The sequence below is a fragment of the Gymnogyps californianus genome, chromosome 7 (genome assembly GCF_018139145.2).
Source record: "Gymnogyps californianus isolate 813 chromosome 7, ASM1813914v2, whole genome shotgun sequence".
Taxonomy (NCBI): domain Eukaryota; kingdom Metazoa; phylum Chordata; class Aves; order Accipitriformes; family Cathartidae; genus Gymnogyps; species Gymnogyps californianus.
In genome coordinates this window covers 15,355,028-15,374,497 of record NC_059477.1, presented here as the reverse complement: position 1 = coordinate 15,374,497, position 19,470 = coordinate 15,355,028, and the positions used below count along the sequence as shown (strand labels likewise).

Below are 19,470 nucleotides of genomic sequence, written 5' to 3'. Positions count from 1 at the left end.
CTTCATTCAGAGTAATAGGGTACAGATTAGTTCCGTATCAGCTATAAGTCCTAATGTTCTTCCCTGCTGCTGTGTTGAGATAATGACAGCACTTTCTGGATCACTGGTAGGGTTCATATCCTGTGTCTTATGGTCTATCTTTTCTTTGCCTTGTCTACTTTTATTTTGAACTGGTGGTGATAAAAGAGCACAGCCACCCCTTTCCTTCTACTGATTCTGGCACCTGACATGTCCACTCAGTTGCATAAATTTTTTTGTTATGGATGATGGTGTTTGAATATGTAAGCAAAGAAAAGATTCTCCTTATACTGTGATTTCAAGAATTTTTGCAGGGGCAAACAACGTCTGACTTAGAGTGCATGCCTGTACTGACCAAATTTAGACTGCATGCCAGGTTTGGACTTGTACTTACAGCATAGTGTTAAAAATAAGCAAAACAAATTCAGAAATGCTAGAAAATAAATGTCATGTTGTCCCTTCCCACTTAAGTGGTACACTTTTTTGAAACTTAATGGCAGATTGAAAATGAAGAAGAAATTAATGGCTTCTATACAAGTCATTGGAAGGATGATTTTCCCTTTCCTTTAGCAACCTTCTGTACACACACATTTTCCGATATATTACCACAGTTGTCTAGAGAAGAATTTCTATATAATAATTCATCAGAATCCATTTTCAATAGTGTTTGTTCTTTCTTTTAACTGTATTAAAAAGGTAATTTTTGTGGAGAATGAATGGCAATATGGATTTTTTTTTTTTTTAATGTTGTATTGGAAGGTGAAAATCGGTGTGCTCTAAGAAAAAGAAAGGAAAGAAGGTGTTTTATTATTTATCTCCAACACCCTTATTTTCCATAAATCTTTATGCACAGGAGTGATTTAGGCTATGCATAAATGTACTGTAAAAACTACAGCCATGGGAATTGTATTCAAACACATGAAAGTGTGGCTTGTTTTAACCTGAAGCACCATGAAATTGAATCATATGAGTATATAGCAATTTTGTTGTGTATCAATTCAGGCAAAGTACTGTGTAGATTTATATTTGAGGATGTTGGTATAATAACCCATGACCACTATCCCAAGGTACTGCTCAACTCCCCCTTCCTTTCCCCATAAAAAGCAAAAACACATAGATCTTAACTGATTAAGCTCTACAGCCTGAAGAAATGGAAATGTCCTTTACTTGATTTTAAATGTGAGAGAGATATTATTTGCTAAAACAGCATTAGACATACTTAGAGTCCCTTAACCTTGGGGCATATTTATTAAAGATATCAGCCAACTTATTTATGTATTTAGGAATAATTAGCAAGTGAATATGCAAGATGTAAGGTATGGAGTATTCTGCAAGGAAGCCAGTATTTAACTACATGCTAATTTCTTTGTTAGTGAAGGGATGCATTCGATTACGTTCATACTTTTAAAACATCTCAAAACAAAGAGAAACCAATGTTTCACATCCAGAAGGATGTGGAAAATGCAATTAAGATGCTACTAGCTATTAGCTACTTCATGGTTTGCTCTGAACCAGATTATTATTCTGAGTGTAATTTGGGATATTGAAATAAATATCTCAAAATGTAACCAAATGAGGACCAGGCAGAGCTAATGGAGATTACTCTTCAATTTAAACAATGTTTTGATTCAGATACAATTAAAAGAATACATTTTGGGAGGTCCCTAGTGAGAGTTATGGTATTAGTGGGACAAAAAGTGGTTTGGTATTTTAAAATCATTATTGTGTTAACCATGTTGTATGTATGGAATACATTTGTCGGGTTGCTTTGGGTTGAAACCAACTTCAGAACTACATTTAAGAGCCAGTTAAGTTCATTAGAACATTAATGAGGAAATGGAGAGAAGATGGCTCAGAATTCTAACAGACTTTTCGATGTTACTGGCTTATAACAGTAATTTAACAAATCATCTCCTGAAGAGAAAGACTTTTCAAAACCAAAAATGTCATGGGTTTAGGAAAAACTATATTGCTTATGGCTGTGATTGTCTTTGGGATCAAGGGCCTGGCGACATTATAAAATTATTCTAGCTTATGTCATGAGTAACTTTCTAGTACTGTCAGATTAGATGTATATTTTCTGAGGCCACTCAGCAGAATAAATTTTTAGAAATTAACATGACGTAGTTTTCTTAGTTTAAATGACTTTCAAATTTCTGTTTGTAAGATCTAGAAGTAGGGAATGAAACAAAATCATTTATTAAGTGAGGGACACTGTGAATTGAATTGAAATGAGACTGAAATTAGGTTTATTCTGTATGAAAAGAAAGGCTTTTAACAAGGTCAATTCCATTACTCAGTTGTACACCAAGTCTGCGTTGATGCAATTGAGGGGAGGGTGAGCTGTGGTGTAAAGGCAGAAGTGGGCAGGAGGGAGTACCAACTTTTTGGACTGGTTTTGTAGAAATCTTCTAAGATTCAAGGAAGCTTGCTGTGGAGCAGACTGGGAGCATCCTATGAGCTGTGATGGTGATAGAGCTGAGAAAATGGTAACATGTGGTTGAGGCGGTAATGTCTTACGCTGCTTTAGTGTAAGTTCGAAGTGAGTTGATCTGTTAATGCACTTAGATGATTAAAGTGTTAGGGGGAGAAAATAGCAATTAACGTATAGCTACTATGAGAAAGAAAGTACAGATGATAACGAAGTAACTTTTAAGAACGCTTTGTTATAAATCTGTTCCCTACACTTTGCCTAAAATCTGTTCCCTATCCATGTTTTCAACCAGTGAATGACAGATTAGATTAGGAACTTGTGGTTTAACCCTAGGAGTCTGGAAGAAGTGTTAATGACATGCAGGAGGTGTGTAGTGGGGGAGCTGGATCAGTTTTAGCCCGGTACAGTTTCTCTGGAACAGAGGTGAGAGAGGATTAGAGAAGACAACAAAAGTGTAAAAGAAGCTGTGATGGCCTCAATTAGCAGTGTAACCTTCAAGAGTGTCTAGTTGTGCCACTAGAAGAAAGTGAAGAAATTTATATCAGGCTGGCTGGGAAATTGTGAAACAATGTTATTTTCTGCCAGGAGAAAACCTTCCATTTAAAGGTAAATGTGTCCAGTGGACAGTATCAGCTGCACTGCTGGTTCTTCAACAACAAGGAGTTGTCATAGTGAATGCAAGCTTAGGCATTTTCATTCTCATGTGCGGACACACAAGATGTATCCCTTGGGGACCTTCTCTGAATACAATTGAATTGGAGTATTAAATCAGTTCTAACAAAATTGTTCTGAAAAATCTAATTAGAGAAGACCTTGTACAGGTGAGAAAAAGAATCCAGAATCTTGGTTTGGGTGTGATTTATTCCCGTCTTTGAATGTGCTGAACAGGGCATCCCAAATGTTGTGTTAGATGCCATTTTGGAAAAGGTTTGCCTTTTTTACTGCATAGGTATAGTTTATCCGTGGCCCTTGTTTAAGCTTTTTGCTAGTCTCACTGCTTTTCAACATTGCAGTGAACAGGAACCTATCAAGGACTCATAATCCTTCAAGAATGAGTAGCTGGTGGATAACCAGGTGACCCCAGAACAGGAGAGATGGGGCCCTTATGTGAAGTTTCACTGTCATTAGAGAGGGGAGGAGGGAGAATTACTGAAGGAAAGTATTTTAAGACAGTGCAAGTTTACCCTTCTTAATACACACATTTTATTGCTCCTGTAGATTTTAGTATAAAAGCCTGTAGTCTTTGTACGCAGTACTACAGGGCAAACCTAGAACAGCAAGCAGCGTTTTCTTAAGTGATGGTTGTCAGCCAACATCTGACACAATTTCTCTGAGTGATTTATGCTGCTCCTAGATGGGGAAACGCTTCACCAAGGAAATAAAAATGGCAGGAGAATTATGTCATTGGCACTGTCATTGACTAAAATTAATTGATGATGCAGTGCCTTCATTATGATGAAAGGGCTGGGTAAGGATACAGTTCGTCAGAAAAAAACAGTGAGCAATTTGTAGCTTTGCTTTATTTTCATGTGTTTATACCATAGAAAGATGGATTCTAAAGCACAGAAGCATCATTTGTATATGTGGTTTGGGAATACAGCCCTTGTTAACTGATTAAGATATAATAAGAAATTTTATATTGGGCTTCCTACAGACTAACAAGAAGGTATCAGGAAATTTGTTTTCTAGGAAATTCTTTGCTGTTTCAGTCTCTCTTCTTATTTCTCATTAATTGTAATTTTAATCCTTATTTGCTTCTTTTCTGTGTGCAGAACTGCAGCTGGTCTTCAAAGGTACATGTCAGTTTGTCCAGCAGAAATACAAGTAACTTTCATACGTTTAGAAGATTTTAAGTAGCTCTTAGTCAATGTGCAAAACTGATCCTTCAGAAAAGAGGCACTATTCAACTAAGTTGAACAGTAGTACCCTGTATCTCGTGAATAGTAAAAACTCCTTCGTTTGGAGAAAAATAATATAATGGTAGAGCAATTGAACTAGGCAAAAGGAGGGAAATTGGTTATCACAACTGGCAGCAGCAGCAGCGTTGATTTGTGCTTCTCTAAACCATAGTTGGGAAGTAGTTTGTTGACCTTTAAGTGAACCTGGACTGTATTTTGATGCAAACTTTGAGGCAGTACAGAAAGCTTGTTGTGTACTAAACCATTGAAAATCATGCAATTCAAATAAAATGGCTACCTTGGTTATCTTGAGTAGGGCACAGAAATGGCAATCAAAAGATTATGTGGAAGGACATGGATGCATTGTTGGGTGCTTTTACTGTTGCTGATCAGTACTACTTATTTTCTTAAAGCAAAACAGCACTCCAGAATATTGCCATGGGAAATCCTAATACAACTGATTACTCATGGCATAGAGGGTTGTGGTTTTTTACTATTTGTTGTAGTTGTTGGCATAGTTTAAAAAAAAAAAAAAGGATCAGTTGTTCGCTATCAGCCGGAAAGGTTTGTTTTAGTAATATTCCATCTTTCATAATCTGTGGTCTTGCTAGTCCCCCAAATGTCCATGCTTTTATTAAATAGCTGTAGAACTTCTGTCGCGTTTATTTCAGCAATTACTTTGAGTACTGACAATGAATACGTAACTGGCTTCTGTGGTGAAAACGTGGTTCCTACATTATAGATGTTACTTTAAAAGAGCTAGTGTGTTTTATACTGACAAACATTAATAACTTCATGAACTAACATCCCCTGGAGTTCCAGGGACATTTCAAAATGTGAAGTATTTGTTTGATTTACAAGTTAAGGAGACGTGTCTTCTTGTTTGTGAATGTGTTTACTCCCTTGCACTGATCCTTCCCAGATTTTTGTTTTGTTTTGTGTTTACAGTCCCCAAATTAGGTCGTTTCATTTTTTGGAAATGTTTTGCATTTAACAATTCTAGCTCAAGAATACGTAGTATAGTGTCTTCATAAAAATAGTTACAGTGGAAATTTTGTTATAAATGTTTTCCTGATATATTCCAGTTTGGCACTGCACATTCCCAAGTGTGATCCTCTTGAGCTGAAATTTTTCGTAGTTAGTTGCAATGTAATTATTTTTTGATGTTGCAATATAAAAATAATTAGAATTTTTTTTTTTACTTGAGTTTTAAGAGTAGACTGTTTTTTCCCTGTTTAAAATCTTTCAGGTGCCTTTCTGCAAAGATAAGCCAACACTAGTAGAATCTTAGAAAAGAAATTTCCACTTAGCTTTTGCTTTTTTCAAAAGCCAAGGAAGATAGCCAGAGAAATACTATTTTTGTCATAACTGAATGATTGCATGAATTTTTAACAACCTGCAGAGCAGTGTTTTCAAATGCTATTTTGTGGAACAGGACATCTTATATACTTCCTAAATGAAATTTTCAGTTACAAAGTTTTCGACTTTGGCATACAAAGTATTTGTCTCGTGTTAGCCTTTTCCTTCTTTTCTGTCATCTTCTCCTTGTTCTCAGAGGACACAAGGGAAGGAATGGGATTCTCATCCAACGGACTTGTCTGTGCCACTCCTGTTCAGTCTAATGAAAGATGGCCAGCCTAGAAGTCACTGCCTAAGCGTAATATCCCATGAAATGAAAATTACCTCATGGAGGGGCACACATATTTTGCTCAAACTTTGATATAAAACTTTAATTTTTGCATTTCCCAATTTTTGTGTGTGTGTGCTTAAACTCATAATGCTAACCTTGTATTCTGGTAAGATTATTTTTCATTTTCTAATCATTTTAGTCTTCCTTTTTTCCCTCCAGTATTAAAATCTAATTTTTGTGTGTGAAGCTGGTGTGTAAAGTATGATTAAGTTAAATGGATTTATCCCTTTTAATAATGTAAAACTTAGTTTCAGGCAAACCAAGTCATCAGCATAGTTTTTAAAAAATGCTGTGAACCTTGGTATCTATTTTTTTTTAAAGCTCCTATGTACTGTAACATAACCTACTCCAAGTAATTATCATATATTATAGTGGTTGCCATTAGTGACTGTTATAATTAAGGTTACTAATCAGTTTCCATTATAATCCCTTGTTTTCACACAATCATAACTTGTCAAAACACTAACCTTTGGGACTAAAGTTTTCCATGGTTGTTCTGCTTAGAGGTAAATTTGGGGGGAGGGAGGAGGAAAAGGAGTTTGAACTATCCTTATAGCAAATCCTTGTCCGGTCATTTTGCATTATAGGATCAAACTGCATAGCAGGGAGCTAAGTAGTTATCATTTCCAGGGACTAGAAAAGCCTAGAAGAAAGGTTAAAGGACAAGGAGTACAGAACTGCCTTGAATTTTGGTTGCACTTCTAATTTTGACTAGCCCGACTGCTATTTTGTTTTGCAGCATCTCTATGTAACACTGCAAACGGTATTAGTCTTACTTTATTAGCATCTAGATCCCACAACAAAACTACACTATGTCAGTTTTACTGATAATCAAATGACAATCAGATTACAAAGGTGGAGAAGAGATACAATGGTCAGTTGTGGGATTCATGATTCCAGTTGTGAATCCCAGTCCTGAATCTGATGCTGGTTTGGGGGGGCAAAAGCTTTCCCTAGAAGTGAAGGGGGAGGCAATATAAGAAAATATTTACTGTGCTTGTTTTCCCAGTAGTAGCTCCTAAATGTCAATAACTACTGCACTGCTCTTTCCTGGGTAGAAAAATAGCACATTCCTATACCACTGCAAATAACCCTGTATGTAAACTTTTTATGGTGACCACTATGCAAAGCTTGTGTAAGTTCCCATTTATAGTATTTTTGGTATGACCTGACAATTTATTTTATCATATAAAGAGATCACGTTTTAAGGCATAATATCAGGGAGTGCTTGGGCAGGCAGAGTTGAAGGATAAGCTTTCAACCATAACATTCATTTCCTGTGCTTGTTTTATCATTCCAAACATTACATTAGCACCATTTCTTTGCATAGAATTCATTTTAAGAAATGGTGATTGGTTCTTCCCCTCAGCCCTCCGGGAGAGTATTTTAATTAGTTTCTTGAGATATATGATAATAAACTGAAGTACAGTTACTGAAGAAAAATTACAATTTTTGTTACATTCAGGATTTGCTCCTCCACTAGTCTGTCTGCAAACTGTTGCTACTGTAAGCGTCTTTCTTTATAAGATGTTGTGGAATACTACAAAGGTACGATTTACAGATAAAATAAAATAAATCATAACATAGAAAAAAGCACAAGCCTTCCAAAGATCAGTTTTTGGGAGACCTCATTGTCTGCAGAGGGTCCTGTGAGTCAGTGTATGTCTTGCAGATGGGAAGGTTTCCACATCTGGATTCTTTACAATTGAAGTCTTTGATCTGAAAATGTTACAACTCTCCTATGCCCTGTGGTTTGTCTGGCAAGATGAGTTATTTACAAATGCAATTGCTCTTCTGACAACTCAGTTTTGAATGTGTAAGTGCTGAGGTCCTGATCTGTAACCCACAAGGACTGCTGGTAGTCCTTTTATTGGTTTCAGTGGGCTTTGATTCAGATACTTGGACTTTGAAGCACCCCAGGTGGATTAGGTAAAAAAAGGCTTTTTAGAAACGATTATAATTTAAAGATTTAGGATGCTATGTGTCTGAAATAATTTGACAGTGTTTCGAAGGCTTGTGAATTTAAATAAGTTTCTGATCTTTGTGTCTTTTCTTTTATTCCTCTAGTGGCAGATGAAAGCAAAGTTGGTTTGTTGGCCGGACACAAATCGGGTAAGCTGTTCTGTTTTGGAGGAAAAGTCAGCAACTTGAAAGTAGTATGGGCAGTAAATGAAATCAGCTTACAGAAACTGTGGTGACTAAAAGAGTTGCAAATTAAGGCATTAATTTGTATGCACTGACTCCAAGTTGTACAATGATGAATTAGGGATTGTTCTTTGCCAGGCAGTGTATGTAGCTGAGTCATTTGCAGGAAGAGCTGTCACTTCATTTTTCAGTGCAGGTGTTGTAAACTGAAGAAGATGCCCTTTCAAATAAGGGCAAGTGCAACATGTCTTGTGGAGTGTAGAGACTTAAACAATACACATTTTGAAAAATACAAATATTTCTTGCTTTTTCTCCTTGCTCTGAGTTCCACTTCCATTACCGGGAATATTGAAGATAACACTAAAAAAAATTCTACAGATTAAAAAAAAGAATGTCAAAGCTTTTCCTTTCATTGTGCTTGTACAGTAGAAATACTCTGGTTTTTCTTAAACTTTTCAGGCCATAGTAATAAAAAAAATTAATCCATACTGCTGATGTTACTGTACGTACTTATTAAATAAGTTCTGCAAACCACACTGTGGTACTGTACAACTTGCCGTTCTTGTATTAAAAGAACTTTCAAGGAAATGTCACATAAGATTGTAATTTTTCACAAACTGCAGATAAGCTGACTTAAGAAACCTTAAACTTTCTAGAAAACTCAAGTTATTTAGCAATCTCTTCTGATATTGGAAAACCCTGAAGTTTCAGGCTGCCCCTTTGTAGCCTGATTGCACGTTGCCTTTTTCCACTGCTTTGATAGAACTAAGAAGCTGAATTCATGTAAAGGAAGGTCAACTATGAGATTCCTGATTGTTTATGGTATTCCTTCTCTGTGCAACTGGGTGTTCTTCTTTAGTTCTCTGGTGTGGATTTTCCTTGTCTGAAGACCTTTTCCTGAACTTAGTAGACAAATTCTTTTTAAATTTTCTGGCATCTTTCCTAAGTCTGTGAACTTCTTGGATTCTCTTTCTGAATCGGGGTAGTTCATATGTCTTGTAACATTATCACCCCTGGGGAGAAAAAATTCTTTCAACTTTTTGTTTTGGGAATGTGAAAGCTTCAAAGAAATGATCTTGTCAACTTGAAGAAGCTAGAGGTGTTGCCCTTGGGTTTTTTCCTGTGCAGAGAAATTACTACGAACATTGCAACATCATGCAGTTTTCCAAAGATCAGTGGAATTCACGGCTATCAAAGAATATTGGAGGGAAACCTGGTGAGATCATAACTCTCTGGCAATCAGTTGTTATAGGTGCATTAAGCTTTATAATATCACTTTTAGCAGCATTTCATCTTTCTTCCGCATACTTCTCCAGATTCTTGAAAACCGTGGCTTTGAAAAACTTTCTATTGGAAGACACCTACAAATTTTATATGAAAATGGGGACCAATGCTTACTGAACTTTGGCTTGTTTGCCTTACTTATCCTTCATAGACCTCTTACATGTACCTAAGATCTTTTTTCATAGACTAAAATCCATGGTCAACAGATCACCGAAGGAACAGATACAAAGATCCTACAGGTTGTTTCTTTTTTCCTGTTCAGAATAAAAGGAGCTAGCTAACTTCTGAGAAGGTTGGAGTGTAAATTATTTTTCTCGTTTCTGTCCACTTTAAATACTGTTGCATTACTGCTGAAAAATGTTTCTCCTCTCTCTATGTTCCATTTCCTAACCCTTCATAAAGAGAAATCAAGCTGCAGTTTCAGCTTTCTCATTGTTCCATTCAAATATTTATTTTAAAGGTTTGTTCAAGAACATGGTGTTCTTTTTCTCTGGTCCCTTTTTACTGTATGCTTTTTGGAATTATATATCATATACGCATTTTGCTGGCATTCAGTCACATCGAAGAGCTCTTGTTTTAACATCGTTCATTGTGCTGCCTTCCTATAGGTGCCTTTTTTAAGAACATGCTAAGGGAGACATTGCAGCTTCTTGTGCTGGGAGCAAAACACCGTTATTTTCTCATTACAGAACCAAGAGCTTCCATCCTATTCTAGACTTCAGGAAATTAAACATCTTTCTCTACAGAGTTAATTATCACCTACTAACAATCAATGCAATTATCCCTTCTCTCCTTCAACATGACTTGGTCTATGAAATACGCAGTCGAGTAATTCTCTCTAGGGAAATACCCTTTCTGTTCGTTCTGGGGCAGTGGCTCTTCAAGCATTTAGTCTCAGCTTTTGGTATAGCTACTGTATCCCTTGCATATTACACGTTACTGAGCAGCAGCAGGAGTTAGTTACATGTATTCATTTCAAAAAGCGTTATCACAATTCTGCAGAAGACCGAGGCATTAGAAGGATCTGTAGCTGTAGCCCCATCTTTTTGTCTTTTTATATATTGCAGCCACAAACAGCAGTTTCATTTTTACTTTTTTTCTTAAAAAGTAGATTTGGTTTTTAGAAGCATGTCTGGACACATCCTGAGCTTGTAAGCATGTTCTATGGGAAGATGGCTGGAGACTTGTTCCTGTATTTCATCCTCACAGAAACGCATCTGTGAATTCTGGTTCTCATAGCTGGCCTGTCCTTCATCCTGCCGGATGGAAGACCCCTGCAGTGCTTACAGGTGTTCTTAGTGTTGCAAATGTTTTCCACAATACCACTGGCAAAAGCACTGGAGTGCTGTATTGATGCAGCCTACACAGCCCTTTCTGGAAAAGACCTGAGTTCAGAGTGTGTGTAAGGAAGGCATCTTCTCTGAATCCTCTTCAGGAGGATTTTATCCTCAGTAAGCTTCCTGTGCACTCAGTAATGGTGTGTCTGCATTCCCTAAACTCAATTCTAATGATGAGAATGAGAAGCAGGCAAGTGGTGCCTCTATTGTAAAGCAGAGAAGATCCCTGAAAATTCACAAAGATGAAAAATCAGCAAACTTTAGCTCAGTTTTTCATGAACTCTTAGCTTTTTAGAAAAGCGATTCCAGGACAGCGAGGAGTATACCCTTCATAAGGAAGGGCAAGACTGTTGTACATCAAATATAACCTGATTTATATCAAATACTGAAATCAAGTACTGAATTCTTTGCAACTATTTTTATTTTTTTCTGCAATTCTTTTTTTGCGTTCTGATTTACTGCTTAGAACACTTTTAGTATGTATTGACTGTCTGCTGAGGTCTGCTGACACAGCTCTTTCAGATGATGCAGTGCTAGAGAAAAGCTGATGAGTCTTTCTTTATGAGCTCTGACATATTAATTAGCAAAATGGGCAAAAAAGCTTTCCTATTTTTGTTTTAATGTCACTAGACCATGCTTTTGGCTGGGGTTACATTTCGAGACAGTTTTGAGACAAGATGAGTTGAAGATCGTATTTTCTTGCTGGCTGCTATGTGAGGAACGTGTGACTGGGCTATGGATTAGTACTGGCAAGACTGAATGGTACAGGGGTAGCTCTGTTACCAAGCTGAATCTGAATTAATGCTATATGGCAAGAGTTAGGGTTAGGACCTGAGTAGGAAAAGGCCCATTGGGATAGTTTGAAGGATGCTTCTGGTCAAGTTCTGCCCCTTACTGTTAATTTTGCTGACATTGTGGTTACCAGGTTACTGTTCAGCCTGTGGGTAGGATTAGTGTTCTGGGAAAGGCGGCTTGAAGAGGTAGGTGTACAGCTAAGTCCTGCAAGGTCAGGGCTTTGGTGAGGTCTGAGTGCTGATACATCTGGTAAACCTCCAGTCTGTACTGCTTCATGTATGGGTAACTGAGTTGTGGTTAAACTGGAATTCAGATTGGGACTGGAGATGGTTTGGAATAAGGTAGGTTAAAGGTCTTGGTGTATCTCTGCATCCTTTAATGCCAGGAGGTATTCTGCATTAAACAAATTTTACTGAGGTTTCGTTAAGACTAGGATGAGGATTAAGATTATGGTTTAGGACACAGGAGTGATTGAAAAATTAGGCTTATTGGTAGATTTTATATGACCCACTGGAATAGGATATGGAAAGTGCAACAGATTAAGCTTCATCATGACCTTCAGGAAAGGCTGTCCAGCCTATGGTGAAAGCCATGGTTGCATTGGTAGGTGAAATAAGTCTATGAGATGTTAAGGTTGCATCTATACGAGCGTAAACCAGTGTCCCCTTTGGCTTTAAAGTTGAGTGGCACAGGATGATCCCCATCTGTGCTCTGAGCCTCTATTGTAAGACGGCTTCACGTTGCCTCTGGAAGCTGTGCCTGGTATATCCTAACTCCTGAACCATTTCTAGGAAGTGTTTGTGAGAGCAGAAGAGCTATTAAAACACTTTTATAGTGTAGATGATTACATTCTAGTAAACTCGGGTGTGCCCAGCCACTGCTAAATTGGCAAATATAACCTGTGATTTTAAGAACACCAGCTTAGTTTTTTGCAGGGACAAAGTAGGGTCTGGTGCAGGCAGAATCCAGTGTGTTGCAGTTTGTTCTGGTAAAAGTGTGAATAATGGCTAGGCTAAGCTTATTGCTGCGGTTTGAATTCAGACTTGGAAGGGCAGACACAACCAGAGAAACATTTTTTTTTTTTTTTTTTTTTTTTCTAACTGGAGGAATTGTGCAAAGGTTGAACTATTGGAACATCAGCAAAATCCAGTGGTTTATGCATGCTTATGTAGCACAAAAGGCTTTCTTTTAATCAAGGATTTTGTTGGGGATTAATAGTGGGATTAGGAAGGACTACAGAAAGCTTAGTGGATACTGCTAGGCTTGTTTGAGACTGGTGCCATTGTAGCAAGTTTGGCTTCTGTTTTGCTTTTGATTTGCAGGTAACACAATAATGTCGATGATGTGCGTAGGGAAGTGGTGTTCTCCTCTCCTCATGCCAGATCTCATAATTTTATTAAACAAGCCTTCTTGCTGCTGTGGATGTCATTAAAGCTGAGCTTTTCAAAGGGGGCATTGGGTTTAGTACTGAGTTCATAAGGATTTGTATAGTAACTAGATCCACAGTAGAAAAGACTCATGTAAATGGCTGAGCTGCCTGGCATATGCAAGTGAAATGCCTGTCCAAACAAGGACCTTGCCTCTATCTAACTGAAAGTATGTGGCATATAGAATCTGACACTTGTCTTTGCATTTGTGAGAGGAGAAAAAAGGCTGATTTTAGTTCATTTTATTTCTCTTTGTTAATAAGAGTGTAATACTTGGCTGCATCAATCATTCTTGCAAGTGTGAAGAGGAATTGCCTACTTTGCAGACTGCAGTATAGCTTAGCAATACCAATGTAGCCTAACCTGACCTATATATCTTGGCTTTGGTACTGGAGGCAAGCAAACTGTGGCAGCACTGGAAGCTGTGCAATGTGATTTTTCCCTTAGTTCAGCCAGTGTGGTGCTCGGTGCTATTACAGTTTGACTGACACGGAAACAAATGCAAGTATCTTTCTATGATGCTTCAGTACACCATATTACCCATAACCCATGCCTCTTTAAGCTTTGAATTGTTAAAGCTATGGGTTAAGTTTGATGCTTTATTGCTGGGAATATTTTTGCAGGATTTTCATTCTTTTAGTGTTACCTTCACTTTGGGCTTCTCTCCCTGAATGATTCTTTTGTGCTGCTGGTGGTGGTGGTATTATTATTATTATTAACTTTGATTATGATTCCCCAAGCACAGTGTTCCTTTGACCATACAGTTGCAAATAAATTGTTGTCATCTGAGAATCTGTATCAACTCATGCAGCCAAGAAACAAAAAATAATATTCCTTTTTCCTGCAGGTCACTTGTGGAGTTCATGTTTTTTTCTATACTTATGTCTGGTAAGGTCTAAAGTCAAAGATGTTATATTGAATCTATTATATTGTTGCGTTTATAAGGATTTCTAGTCCAGAAGTTAAAATGCTTAGCTCTCGTTGAATCTCTGCCTACTCTTGTTTTTTTCTTATCTTCAAACACAGCTTGTCTAGTGAAACTAGGATGATACATTAATTTACTTAGTACTCTATGCCAGTATGGCTTTACTATCCTTTTTTTAGTGGACTTTATTTTTTAAGGTTGTTTGGTTTTTTTTTAATATGTATAATAGTTTCTATGTTATAGATTGTTCTAACCATCTACATTGGTTAGAGCTTGGAGTGGTGGAGGTGCTTGTTTAACACTGCCTAGTTGCACAAGAACCAAAACTATGCTGTGACCAAGCCTATGGGACAGGACAGCACAATATTGAACTGCTGGGCTGCAGGATCTTTTAATGTCTTAATGGTCAAAGTCTGTAGGAGTAAATCCTGAACCTCCAACTTTCATGAGCTGACCCTTAAGAATTAGTGTTGAGAAAAATGCTCTTTTAATTTCATCTAGTATTTAGAGTGCTAAATATAAAGTATGAATGTTTAGCTGGAAAAGCTTTCATTTGTCTGTTGGAACTTCATGTATTTTAACCTGTCAGAGACAGGAAAGTGTATTGAAACAAGATGAAAACAAAATTAGAACACTTGTCAAGTTCTAATTATTTTTTTCGAGCAAGAGAAGCTCAAACTGGACATTCCAGATATTGATTATTTTTAAGAGGCTATTAAAAATGGGACTGATACAGCAATCTCTCTCTTCCCCAGCCCCCCCACCCCCACTATCAAATTGTATGTGTTTCTGCATGAGAAGTTTGATTTTTCACTGACTCAGGAAAAGGAAGGCTGGACACTTACTAGTTCCTGCGCTTCAAACAATTATTCTAAATTAACAGAACTTGCTGTATTGTTGAATTTGAGTGAAAAGCAGTTTGTTGGTCAAAATATCTTCTGAATGCCAGGCTGGCAGTCTTTACAGTCCCCCTTGCCTGCCAGGCCTATGTGGCTGATAAACAGCTCTCACGGATAACCTAGTTAGATGGTTCTCCTCTATGGAGGGAAACAAGCTCTCATTTTTACTCTGAGAAGAATCATTTTATGCCCCCAGTAACTCACCAGCTGTAACTATTCCTTTGACAGCTTTTTTTTCTTGTTTTTAAAGACTTTATTAGCCGTGTGATGATGATTGTTGTGACCCCTTTTTTGTTAGGTCCTGAGAAAGTCATCTGTTGATAAAAATCCCTCACTTGAGCGTGCGGTTTGATGTTACGATGTTGATCTAAAAGCTTGCTGCTGCTGAAAAAGGTAGTCTTAGTCACCATACCTCCTACCCACAGCTGCCTGGTGCCCATTACTTCTTTTATTCCAGTCCCACAGCTTATCTGATGAGATGATTGAGAGAGCTAAACCAGCCAAAAACTAAAACAAGAAAGAGAGAAGTGGATAGTGCTGAGCTTATCTCCTTGAACCACTCATTTGAGAGAGACAAGCTTGCATGGCAGTAGAAGGGAAACTCGGCAAGTGGATGGATGTGAGAACTGTGGCTTTCAGAGGCAGCTGTCTATTAAATCACCTTATCTGCCATGTCACACCATATCCTTATTAAATTCAAATGCCAAAGTTACATTGATTTTTTTTTTTTATTTTTTTTTAAGACTGTTTTACTTGCCATGGATAAAATTACTTTCCCAGTGGCAGGAGCAGGGAATTAAAAAATGGCAATAAACCTCTGCAAACTGAAGAAGAGCATCCCTGCTGTCTCATCCTTGAATTGCAAGAATCTTAAATCACATATTCACTTTGATTTTATGAATTCTTTGTGTTCTGTGACTGACTCTTAGTGTGCATTGCGTTAAGATATGGCAGAGCAGTGCCCCTTGATCTTTCTTTGAACTACAGTCATTAAAGTGAATAGATCTGATCTGCTGAGAACAATAATAAACTTGCAGGAGAAACCCATTTCCCTCAATGTTCTTGTGTGAGATTTAGGATCTAGAGCAGAGCTGAATGTAGACCAACTGCAGTGCGGATGCAAATTCAGGGGTCTGTGGTTGAGGTTTTATAACATAGCATAGTTGATTTAATGTTTTCCTGTCTCCTGAAGAGGATCCTATGATACCCTTGTATTCGTAAATGCCTAGCCACATGTTTCTGCCCCCTTTCTCTCTATGCCAGCATTATTATTCTTATAATTCCATGATGAGCTGTTGTGGGGAGTTAACCTAGCAGAAAAAATAATTCTACAAAAAAGAATAGTATTTTTCTGGTTTAGCCAAGGGAGCAAGAAAAAGGAAGTTCAGGAGAAGAGAAGAATGATTTTGTAACCGACAGGTTTTTTTGATCCTGGGATCAGCCTGAGCTGAAGGAAGTTGACTAGGCTGGAGGGGGTAGACAGATACATCTGAGGGAGAAAGCGTGGATGAAAGAAGATTTGCAGATCTTCAGAGATGTCTTTGTGCTGAAAGAAAGGAAATGGGGTGAGCAAGTTTGAGTTTCTGTTTCTTGTCCTGAAGACTAAACTGAAAGTGAGTTTCTGAGAGGTTTGTTTTAATGGCCAGTGTGTCATGGTTTAACTAGCGGTTAACTCATGGGTTGAGATAAAGACAGTTTAATAAGTAAAGCAAAAGCCATGCACACAAGCAAAGCAAAACAAGGAATTCATTCACCACTTCCCATCGGCAGGCAGGTGTTCAGCCGTCTTCGGGAAAGCAGGGCTCCATCATGCGTAACGGTGACTTGGGAAGACAAACGCCTTAACTCCGAACGTCCCCCCCTTCCTTTTTCTTCCTCCAGCTTTATATGCTGAGCATGACATCATATGGTATGGAATATCCCTTTGATCAGTTGGGGTCAGCTGTCCCAGCTGTGTCCCCTCCCAGCTTCTTGTGCACCTCCAGCCTACTTGCTGGTGGGGTGAAGTGAGAAGCAGAAAAGGCCTTGACTCTGTGTAAGCACTGCTCAGCAATAACGGAAACATCCCTGTATTATCAACACTGTTTCCAGCACAAGTCCAAAGCATAGCCCCATACTAGCTACTGTGAAGAAAATTAACTCTACCCCAGCCAAAACCAGCACACAGTGAAACATGGTTTTGTGTATTTTTGACTGTGTGATGTTACTTGCTGTTAAAGGGCTATGGCTATTATTTAGCTTTGTTTGGGCTGCTACGCTCTGGGTCTTATCCTGTCCTAAGGAGTGAGAGAAGATTGAGCAGTCCTCGGGAGTAGCTGAGTCTGACAAGGAGGGAGAAGCTTTCCTAAGTGCCAGATGGAGTGAACAGGCAGCTCAGACAGAAAGGACAATTTTCCTTAAGAACCACAAGGACTAGGTAGGGTTTCTTTCAATCCAGCTGATCACGGAAAGCTGCTGAACCAGAGAACAAATGACCCTGTAAAAGCTTAAGTTGAGCAGAAGCTTTTATTTCCCTTTGTCTCACTCAGCAAATGCGAATTTTCTGTACTACAAAAGTGTAGTAGAACAACCCTAGCTTTAACAGCAAAGCTCTTTCCATATTCTCACTTTAAGAACAAAAGTGCATGTACATCTACTGGAAAGTCCTGAACAACTTGAACTTCTCTGTGAAGGAAGCTTGTGCCCTAGAAGTGTACCAAAGATAGATATTTCAATTTGACCCCTGTGAAATAAAACTTAAAGAGTTCCTGCAGATACGAACTATGCAGAGCGCTCCTGTGAATGCATAGCTAGGGAAATGCCTGCTAAATCTGCAATATTAGGTTTATTAGAGCAAGATGCTGGAGACTGATTCTGGGTGTCAGGAATGCCTCATTTTTACATGTGGGTAAACTTGGAGTGGAAAGTCTGCATGGCAGTAATGATGGCCTTTTCTCAGAGGAGAAGGCCTGGTCTGGCAGATATCCAAACTGCAGTCTTCAAAAATAAACAATAGAGGTGAAAGATTTACTTCTTTTCCATCACGTCTCAGCAATATGGGAATTATGCATTACCCAGTATGAATTGTTGGCATCCAGGGATTGCAAACCAACAGCCTTTTTCCTTGGGGAGTATTCTTCGCTCCAGGAGCAGAGAAGGGGGCAGGAACTTTGTTTAATGTGACCTGGGAAATTTCATGCTTAGCAGCTACCCAATGTTACAGCTCCCTTATGATACAGAAGTGGGAGAAGTGACTAGGAAGAAAAAAAATCCAACACACAACAATTTTTTCCAGCCAAGATACTCGTACATTCATATTTCTTCTACCTCCTTTTTTTTCCTCTTTAATTTCCTGAAGTGATTCTGGGCGTATTGTTATATTAACTGAAGCTTGGGGGGGGGGGGGAGTGTTTTGATGTTCACACTTCATAGTTGCTATTTCTCCCCCTGGTCAGTATTGCCGAATATTGTTCTGTGCAGAATTCAGTGAAGCAAGTCAAGAACGTATTAAAAAAACCAGAATGTTTTAGTATGAAATGAAATGAAGTGCAGGCTTTTAATAGTTGTAATGAATGTATCCACTTACCATAAGGCCTACTAGTATTTGAAATAAGTGGTCATCTTTCTGTAGTAAATACATTGTCTGTGTCAGCTTGCAGTGGGCTGAAGGAGAGGCATGCCTGCAGAAGTCTGTATCTGTTGCACACTGAAATACTCTCTCTAGTAAATGGTGTGGTGCTGGCCTGAGTTATCAGTTGTAGGCTGTTTGGGGCATGCATTCTCTTCCTGAGACCTGGTGTTACTTTTCCCTGTGATTGTCTGTGCAAAGCCTGCCACGTTTCATGTCTTTGCTGAAAGTTTCTGCTTTGAGTTGGAGATTCCTACTGCCTCGTATTCCAGGTTGTTTCTGACATGAGGGCAGGAGAACTTGTAAATACGGTGGATGTGTCTATATGAGGAGTGCTGTATCAGGCAGAAATAAAGCTTTCTCTGAAAGCAGAAGCAGTGTAACTGTGTTAGTGCAGAATTTCACACAGGATAATAGATACTGCAGTTCTGCAGAAGTGGTTATTAGGACTTGAGATCTTGGCATCTCTGGATCCTGGAATATCATGCCCAGTAAGAATCATTACTAAATTTGAAGTGATTGGAGATGGCAAAAAAACAAAAAAGCTGGCATTAACCCTAATCAAAGAATAAGAAACAGTAAGTTTGAAGAATGTAGATTTGAAGTTTGAAGAATGTAAAGAATTTGGTGTGGTTTTCATTGAAACTGTAGAGATTCAAAGTAAGGCACAGCAGCCAGCAAAACAAGTTTAATGTCTAAAATCCTGGAGACCTCTTGCTGTATTTTGATCTTTAAATCAGAGAGCTTCTCTGGTGATGGTGCCTGAACAGATGGCCCATGAAAGTGCCTGCATGATTGACAGTAAGCTGGTTTCCTTCATGGAACTTCCCCCTTGGCCCTAAGAAGAAAGCTGAAAACAGCAAGTGGATCCATCAGGTCTCCTGCATTTCTAGGGCCTTCTAAGGCTCTTTAGCTGGCAACAGCCAGACTGCATCCATTTCAGAAAGCAAAATGAGTTGCCTCAGACTGCATCTTCTGTAATTGAGGAGAAAGTGCCGGTATCATTCTAAC

General features: G+C 38.3%; 1 protein-coding gene across 9 annotated transcripts in view; it reads left to right on the top strand.

The window, feature by feature from the left end:
• The window catches only part of PARD3B (par-3 family cell polarity regulator beta), a 437,827-nt gene that overhangs the window by 251,973 nt on the left and 166,384 nt on the right, over positions 1-19,470 (top strand). For 8 of the 9 annotated variants that reach the window (XM_050899878.1, XM_050899877.1, XM_050899880.1 and 5 more), the window contains exon 16: positions 8,108-8,152. The exons of the other annotated variant lie outside the window; for it this stretch is intronic. In XM_050899878.1, coding sequence (XP_050755835.1) covers positions 8,108-8,152 — 45 coding nt within the window. The remainder of the gene's footprint in view (positions 1-8,107; positions 8,153-19,470) is intronic. 9 annotated transcript variants of the gene reach the window in all.